The 9,749-nt window shown below is 38.0% G+C and overlaps 1 protein-coding gene across 1 annotated transcript; it reads right to left on the bottom strand.

Annotated features, from left to right (window-relative positions):
* Positions 1-220: 220 nt before the first annotated feature.
* Positions 221-4,151, bottom strand: SIX3 (SIX homeobox 3). The gene is made up of 2 exons (XM_044059978.1): positions 3,264-4,151; positions 221-1,259 (listed from the first exon to the last, which is right to left on the bottom strand). The coding sequence occupies exons 1-2, from the start codon at positions 3,953-3,955 to the stop codon at positions 1,067-1,069; spliced, it is 885 nt and encodes a 294-aa protein (XP_043915913.1). The 5' UTR covers positions 3,956-4,151; the 3' UTR covers positions 221-1,066.
* Positions 4,152-9,749: the final 5,598 nt, after the last annotated feature.

The following is a 9,749-nucleotide window of genomic DNA, read 5'->3' on the forward strand; positions in this document are numbered from 1 at the left end:
TGCTTCCATCTAAAAGAATATGCCATCCAAACACAAGCAAACACACTGCATCATGATATGCGCTGTTGTTCACATATGCAAAGTCAGATGTTCCCCTCTGCATGTAAAAAGTGTATGGTTTATGTAATATCTAGAAACAAAAATATCCTTATGGAATAAAGAGGAGCACAACTCATATGAAAGGTACTGTTTGCCATAAAAAATCAAACTGGCAAGTATATAAGAAACGCAATACTGTATTTTGATTTAGAAAGTTATTTTACATATAGAATAAGTGTAACACGCAGTCCATAAAACATTGAATAATAATAATAATAATAATAGTAATAATAATAAGCGCCCTACAGGAATTGTAAGAGGGTCGATATCTGCCAAGCTTCTAAATATTCAAAATAGCCTTTGCCTTAAAATTCTCACGGCCGCACTCTAAATATCACAGTAGTCCCCTGTAACATCTTTCCAGCCATGATAAGGGTAACCGTAGAATTTGTTCAGGAACACCAAGTTGAGAAAAAATGAAAGACACAGTAAAGGAAAGAGGATAATAATATTGTACAAGCGTCTCTACTCATATATTACAAACTGGGAAATTGATCGCATCATTAAGATATACATAATTCATATAAAAATTTCAAATAAAAATAAAAATCTGTTACAGTCATAACTATTTTTCCACATTAACCAGAACCCACATAGGCAGTGACAGAAGTGTAGAAAAAGGTGCTTACGAATAAAATGATTGTCTGCTGAACAGAAAAACAGAAGATTGCATCTTGGTTGTACCAAACCATCACATGGACTTTCAGAGAGCAACAAAATAGGCGACACATATCTTTTATTTTCTTGCGCTATTTCTTCAGGAAGTTCCTCAAAATGTTTCCGATGTAATTTACTATAATATTTCCCCAGAAACAAATTAACATCATGCAAGTGGTTTTGCGTCCGTAACAGCGCAAGGAAACAGCGTGCTTGTCCACAATAGCAAATTGTCTCTCTTTGTTTCCCTTACCACAATTTAAAAACATTAATAGGAGTTCGGTGTGTCTGTGTTTCCATTTCCTGCGTATCATACATCACACTCAGAGTCACTAGATGTTACAGAAAGAATGGATGTGCTGATCTCGACTCGCTCTGTCATGCTGGACACACTGGTCGTGGGACTTGCAGCCGTGGATGGTGATTCCACCGAACTGTGTGTTGTGCAACCTGGTTCTCCCAGAGACCGCATACTGCTCTGTCCGATCCCTTGGTGCTGAAGCCTGCAGCATTAAAACAAAAAACAGAAACAAAACAAAAAAAAAAACAAAAATAGAAAAAAATAACTGTCCACTGGGTCAGCCATAATGTTCCTCATCGTATTACTTTGTTGGCATTGAATGTTTCTCTTTAAGTCCACGAACTCTTTTCAGCTTTAAACAGACTAAAAATAAGGTACTATATAAACAAAGTCTTAACACACTGAGTGAGAGAAAGCCATCAAGTGTCCTTTCTAAAACATGCCAATGCATATAATACGTGATCAGTCCTATTACTGACTTTAGCAAGCAAGCTTTCTACATTAAAATAATGCAATGTATTGTATAAACTTTACTGTATAAACACGGTCTTAACATTCTGAGAATGTGAAAATCATCGTGTCCTTCCTGAAGCACAATGCTCAACTCATTTGTGTACTTATGCATATTATTTCTCTGCATTTTATGATATATACATGTATTTAGATACATAGACATACAAAAAGACAGACAATTATTGACAGCATCATGTTGTCTCTGTCAAACTTTAAACTTTTTAACAATAATAACAACATGGATGATACGATTCACTGTGAAAACAGACGCCCTGACTTTCATTTGCATTTCTAATATAGTCTGTAGCAACAGTTGCACTGTAGTTTGAAGACTAATCATCTCGGCCTAGGCCTAATTAATTTACAGAATATCCTATAGAAAGCTGTGAAAAACAATTCTTCATACACACACCGTTTCAGTCTAAAACTATTGCTTTAGATAGACAATTTATATTGACAGGTGAGATTATTGTATCATTATAGTTCTAATAGCCAATTAACACATGAGTTAAGGAGCTGACATATTTTTCTAGTGTGCATACTTCTAATCTGATAAAAATGAAACTAGTCATATTTAAGGAAATCATATCAAATTATAAAATAAAAGGACAATTAATTTCAGGCAGGCATTTTGTTCTTAGTGCATTTGTTCAACAGTGGATTGTCCCACTGAGAAGCGGTGTTTAAAGCTTTTTATTTGTATACATATTCTTTTATTTTCATTGAAGTTCCATATTACACTATTAAATACGTATAGTCCAGAGAAATACGTATCTCAAACCGATACAAATGTTAGTTTAGTATAAATATATATTTAACATATAAAACCATTCTATTATATACCTTGCAACTTTTTCCTCTTTACATCAGCAGGTACAGGTGTGCTATATTAAACAAGAGATGTCAGCAAGTGAAACCGGTTAAGCATTTATGTCTTTGAGGGCTTATTTCAAATTGTGTTGCTGTCTTCAAAAAGCAAGTCTGGCTGAGATTTTTTTGCATCTGTATTGTTGGTTTAGGTTTACTTGAGGAGGAATGAAATCTCAGTATGACATTTTGGGGGAGGGGTGGCTTATTGCAATAAACTACATTTGAAAATTGACAAGTCTGTCAAAACTGTACAGTACAGCGTGTAGTAAGTCCTTTCTGATTTAAACTACAACATGTTTTGTTTCATGTAATATTTCAACTTACGTGTTACATGGAACTATTTAATAAAATATTACCAAGAAATGTTAAACCACACTGAATAACATACTCAATTTAGTATCGTGTAATTGAAATACACGCCAGAATTTATCTGAAAACAATAATTAAACTCAAAATGCTTTCCCAAAAGCATAGCACCCATTCTGCAAAATAAGTTCAAGCATAAAGCATGGCAATTTAATTGCGCAATATGTACCGTTCAATTGAGTTTTAGTGAATCAAACAATATTTCCTATCCGAGCCTTTGAATAATCAAAATAAATGTACGTGAATAAATGCAAAAGACAAACAAACATCATTTTAAATAAAACAGATTAACTCTCTTCCTCGAGCAAAACATCAAAATATAATGAGAAAGGATCTCATTCTTATTAAAAGAATTAAACTAGTGTTGCACTGAAAAAACATATTCCGTGTAAAACGTCAATAGGTAGCGGGGAAGTTGCTGCTATAAGTGCCAATCAACTGGACAAAAACAACTAACCTGTTTTTTGCAGCCGCTGCTCTGTCTCGTTGCCTTCGGTTTTTAAACCAGTTCCCCACTTGTGTAGGAGTGAGTCCAGTAGCCTGAGCCAATTCCCTTTTCTTACTAGGATTTGGGTAAGGATCCTGCAGGTACCACTCTCTCAACAAACTGCGAGTCCGTTCTTTGAAGCAATGTGTCTTCTGCTCTCCATCCCATATAGTTCTAGGTAGGGGAAACTTCTTCCGCACTCTGTATTTGTCTACGGGCCCCAGTGGACGACCCCTCAGCTTTTCGGCCTCCTGGTAGTGAGCTTCCAGCCACATGGCTTGCAACTTGCCGTGAGACTCTTTAGTGAATTTATGATTTTCCAAAATGTGGTACAGGTCTCTGAAGTTGCCCGTATGGAAAGCGACCACCGCCCGGGCTCTTAGAATGGATTCATGTTTATTGATGGCCTCACAAGCTCCTGGTGCCACTGGCAGGGACCACAAGAACCGTCCCAGTCTCTCGATATCGCCAGTCTCCTCCAGCGTCTCACACACGCTGGCCACTTGTTCTGGGGAGAAGTTGAGAGTGGGCAGCTGAAACATGGACAACTCTTCGTGGGCTCGCGAGCCGAGAGGGCTGCTGGCAAGAAGTACCGAGCGATCCGCGAAGTTTGGCAGGAAGAAATGGGTGGGATAGAGCTCTAAAGGGGATCTGAAAACCATGGAATGACCTGAGAAACCAAATAATCAGAGAGAAAAAAAAAAAACACGAGTCAAGACTCGGGCGTTTCAATAGCAATCGCCTAATGACAACAGTCTCATAATATCTCCCCTAAATCCACAGTGAGTGCAGCATTGAAACATTTTGTTTCTTTTCTATTGGTCTTCTTGGTGCCGTTGTAGGGTTGTCATGGTAGCCCTGCCAATCACTGTCAAGCGTGCCAATCATTAGCCAGAACGTAGAGGTTTTCACCACTTTGCCTAAGCACACAGGGGTAGAGAAATGCACTACTTTGCCTTCCCCCTCCCCACTGAAGTGCTCAAATAATGTGAAAAGCTAACGCACACGTATTTGTTCAATGGGATGAGCAATTAGTGGGTGGAATATTATGGCTGTCTTAACGAGACTCGTTAATGTTAAGGGGAAGAGGGAAGAGAGAGGAGAAACAGAGCTGTGTGTGTGTGTGTGTGTGTGTGTGTGTGTGTGTGTGTGTGTGTACGCTGCGGGGGTGGGGTGGGGGGCAGGGGGGAGGGCTTAAGTAAATCGGCCGGCCTGAAATACACGTTCAGATAAAGGACTCCTGGCTGAGACAATTTACACATGATTTGCACGTAGTTTCACTTGATTCTGCCCATATGAAGGCTAATAGTATAGTAGAAAAAGAAAGATGAGATCATTATGTCCATCTTCTTGTCAATGACCATGTGTATCAGCGGCAGTTACAGTGCAATGTTATTTGGAATTGTTTACTTTTAAGTTACTCTTTTTGACAGCTTAACTCGTTCCATTTAACACTAGTTGAAAAGTTCATGTCAATTGCAAGGTATTTGGGATTAGCACAGTGAGCAAAAAGATAATCGATTAGAAGTACCCTATGAACTTTATTTTTCATGCAATGCTAGCGAGCACAAGTGTCAACTCTGAAACCATTCAGTGAGTAAAGGTTCGCTCCCAGTGGCCTGGAAAACTGAGCAAACTTTCATTCACTCATTAATGCAAATGGGAAACAAGGTAAGTCTTCCCCATTGTAGGCACCTTTCATGGATAAATATGAACTTATCTGTTTGTAAGATAGTGTATCTGTCAAAGATAAGAGAACCGGGAAATAAAACGGAAGACAAACTGGGCTGATAGTTATAAAATAATAAAAGCATATTTTTCTTTGTTGTAGAAACGCTATTGAAACAGAAAGATGCTTACTATTCACGGCACACATGCACTTTTTTGACTGCAGGGGCTGTCTGTGTAGTCTCACCAACTGCTGACAGCTGCCCACTACCGAGCTTGTTGCCTTGTAACTACATTTATTATTAGGTATGTTGCTTTTAAGAATGTTTAATCGGCATCCTGAGCTGGTGAGTCTTTTGTTTCGCCTTCTGTGGCTATGGAAGTGTGATTTACAGAGATTTGTACGGGTCATGGGCGGCTTTCCAGCCGCACTGGGTATATTTAGACAGGACTTTGCTTGGTGTTAAAAAGTGTATATTTTGAATGGGTTCACACACAGTAGCGAACAATACGGACATTGTGAAGGCATGTACAACGCGTATTGAAACTCAGCATCCAGACTTCAACTAATCTGCCCTCAATAAAGCTGAAATAATTATCCTAAGCCGCCTTTCAAAAAAAGAGGAATTCAAAACTTTTTTGCATATCTTGCTACATTCCAGTACAAGTGTAGAGTTTTGCAAAGCACCGAGCCGAGTCTAAACTGCTTTCATATATATAAATATATATATATATATATATATATATATATATATATATATATATATATATGTGTGTGTGTGTGTGTGTGTGTGTGTGTGTGTGTGTGTGTGTGTGTGTCACAAATTGAAACACTGGGAACGGTGTGCCTTCATTGTATAGGATAATAATTATTCTAATGGGTTGTGACCTGGTTCATTCTGTGACAACAGAACGTCTTCTGGGTTCTCTGCTTCCTGGGCTTGCAAGGAACTAATTGTAAAGCAAATCGAGTGTTTTGATTAGGCCTCACCTACATCATCTTGCCAGGTTCAGCTCGCCGAGGTTGAACTCCCCGACCACGGTTTTCCACGGGAAATCACTTGAGCGCTTCTAGGAAACCTATGATTGGAATAGCTGCTGGACTTAGGAATGTGTTTTTGTGACAACCTGCCTGACAAGAACTGTCATCAAGGTAAAACGTTACTTCACAGTTTTCATGTTCCCTCTCCCTTTTTCTTCCCGTCCTCTCAAGTGTAAGTTATTATGAGGAACGCTCCTCATTTTGAGTATTAACATTTATCATGCTCCACGCAAGTTCCACATTGAGAAGGTCTGTGACGCACTCATTGTTAAGTACTTTTTACTAACGTATCAATTGTAAATAATAATGGAGCGTATTAATTTATCATCAGTACTTTTTCCAAGTATGAATGAATTGGTTTTTAAAATGCCGACAGCTTCCTGAGTGAAGGTGTCAGTGAGTATTTAACAAATTATCTGTTCCACATTAGAAGGCATTCAGCATTTTAGGGACGGAAGGTTGAGAGCTATGTTCCCCCAATATACCTGTGCTCCCCCCTTTCGATGACTTTATCTTTTCATCTTTTATATAATTCCTACTGTAAATTTGAAGACTGTAGGTGCAAACTTTCAGGTGTCTGCTACTGCTTTAACTTAGCGGATTCTCCTATTTCAAGGTCCAGTGATCTCCGAGTTAGTATATTAGTAGTGGGTGATGGGGTTATAGGGATCAAGCCCCGTGGAATTAAAAAGAAAACGCAAACAGCGATCATCTTAGTTAGCTGTTAGTTTCTCTACCTTAAACGTTTCCTGGTTTTGCGTCTCGCACTACAGCGTCTCGAACTTGCAACAGCAGGATTAACCTTGCAACATCATAATCGGTTTCTATATACATTTGTGTGTGTGCATAACTGCCAGAGTTATTTATCTGTCTGAATGTCTTTCGTAGCCAAGTCTACGTAACTGTTTTACTGCAGCAACACCTGATGGTCAGTAATGCAGAACGGCAGAAATTTTCAGTTTAATGAATTTGACCATGCATTTGCAGAAACTGTTACAGTTCCAAACCTAGAAGTGCTTACAGTTTGAAACGCTTTGCAGCTGTTGGCAGCAAGTCAATCTGCTATGCAATTACCTATCTATTTCTCTGTCTTTTGCAGTAATTAAGATGCAGTTGATACTCAATGGATGAATCTGTATTGTTAAGATTTTTTTTTAATTGGCAGTCTGCGGAGACATTGCTTAGGTTGTATAAATGTGCTTAGGTGCATGAGTCTACCGAGTCAGAACTCCTTTCTGAATGCTTCATCTGTGCTTTCTTAAATAAAATAAAAAACACTCGTATGAAATTCCCACTGCAACATGAAGGCTGTCTGTATTTGGCAAAGAAGTGCAGTCTTGCTAGTCTGGAATACTGAGGCAGGTAATTGTTGGCGCTTTATCGTTGTGTAAGCAGGACAGTGTATAAATGTTGATTTAATGACTGCAGCTGCCGGCTCTAAAAGCACACTCTTCAATGGAATTCTGGAAATCTTAATCAGTCTCCAAATGTTCCTTGCTTCACAGCGGTTCTTGTCAAGGAAAAGTGCGGCACTCACATTATTACACAATTATTTTAAATAACAAAGATGTTCTTGTCAACGGAACGAAATGCCAACGACAGCATTTCAAGGGAATGACTCCCCAGTTTGGAAAATCCTTTCCGGATCCTGTAAGTCCTCTGCGGATGTACACGCGAGCATTATGTTGAAAGTGTGTTTTCCCTTTCTTATTTAATATACTGACTGACAAGTATATGTGCACTTTTTTCCTGGTGATCTCTGCATGCATCCCTATGTGGAGGAATAAAATTACAAGAACAGTTAGGGAAATATATTTCTATTTAAAACCCTTGGAATTTCCTCCTTATAAAGCCCACAAGATTGGAATGGCCCAGCAATTTATAAGACCTGTGAACTTCTTTGTAAATCACATCGTTTCGACGAAAAATTCAATCTCAAATCTGTCTTCCAGAATGTCTTTTTGTAGAGTTTAAATGATTTATGCAAATCTATTTTTAATTTAACTATTTTCTGTAGCTTGTAGTGTGGCGCATGCAGGTTTATTTTAATAATGAACTAGTCATATACTATATATATATATATATATATATATATAATATATATATATATATATATATATATATATATATAAATGCATACACGTGTGTGCGCGCGTGTGTGCATGTGTCTGTGTGTGTATACACACACACACACACACACACACTGCAGAGCTAAATCATTAAATAATATAGCAAATATGGACTGGTTTGCTCATAGTTAACTAGATTAAAAATGCTGTGGCCGTCATCTACATCTGTAAATGTGAACAAAATTTCCTTGCCTAGAGGGGATGGGGCATGTATTTAATTTACAGAGGTTTTGTATTATTTGTAACGGTTTGACACTCTTTGTGTGGTAAGAAACCATTTGAGCTATATTAGTTTTGTAGCCGGTCCATTGGGTGACCGAAAATTGCACCAAACTGCCCCGTCCATCAAACAAATAGGATTATTTTTATTTTTAAAGGGTCGTGTATCGTTTAATATGCAATTAAGAAAAACAATAATTATTCAGTAGACCAGCTATTCTTTCTCCATATGACACGTTTGATTTTAGAAAAAAAAGTTAATGCAATTCTTGCAGTGCATCTCCATACTTTTTTTTAAAAGAGAAATAGTCGCATCAATTTGGATATTGTTGTTATGCATGTTGATTGCCTTTATTACTTCATGCAGTGTCGTGATATCTTTAAATGTGATATATTCATACAAGAGCCAATGTGCTAATGTTTACATTAGTGAAAGCAATGCACAGAAAGGTATTGCTTAAATGATTGTTTCTTTGCTGTTAAGAGCTACTGGAAGTCCCGAAAAGACATAATTTGCCCCCTCTGGCCATGCGCAATCACCCACAATTTAATACATGTTTTTTTCTTCTTTCCCCCAAGGACAGATTACGACTATGTCTTTATTTTCAAAGTAAGTTTTTTTAACTGCGTAGAACCAAGGTTTGATGAATGACGTTAAGCCGTACAAGGGTAAAAACAATTGTGGAAACCAAGCCAACACTGCCAAATCAATCAGTCAGTCAAGCAACTGATATTAGTAACAGTTATTATTTATTGTCTCACAAACACTTTAAGTTCCAGGAGATGTCTGCTTATCAACAAAAGAACGGTCTTTAAAGATTAACATTGCCATCTGGATATTTTGTTTATAATAAAGGCTTGATTTTAGGAGCAATTATTCGTTAAATAGTAAACAAGGACAAAGTTGCTCAAACTTGATAGCTTAATAAAAAGTTCCTGGCGTGACAGAAAATTTGAATATTTTTATCAACCTCTTTTAGTGTCCCCTCATTAAGTGGGTATCCTGCTAAGGCCCCAGCGTTCTAGGAAGACTGCCCAATCAGGGTATTTTGCACGCCTTGTTAGCGATAGTTAATGAGGCTTCCCCATCCAGAGAAAGAAAGAAAGGCTCCTCAATGTAGATTTACCTTATGTCAACTCGTTACTTCTAATGAACCGCATCGAGATTGTGTCTTGAATAGGGCTGGGGCACAAAGAAGGCAGCAAGGATTTTTAAAAGGATCATGGAATACAACACTCTTTAGGCCTGTCTGACAAACAGGAAGTGTGAGAGGGGAGCCAGGAAACCCACAAAAAGTTTTGTATTCTGTTTAATCTTACGCTCACGTTTGTGTGCGTTGCACAGCAATCTCTCTCTCTCTCGCACACACACAGACATTTTGCAGTTCAGGTTAGTCA

Source organism: Protopterus annectens, chromosome 1.part0 (assembly GCF_019279795.1).
Source record: "Protopterus annectens isolate FY-2018-M chromosome 1.part0, PAN1.0, whole genome shotgun sequence".
In the NCBI taxonomy this organism is placed as follows: Eukaryota; Metazoa; Chordata; order Ceratodontiformes; family Protopteridae; genus Protopterus; species Protopterus annectens.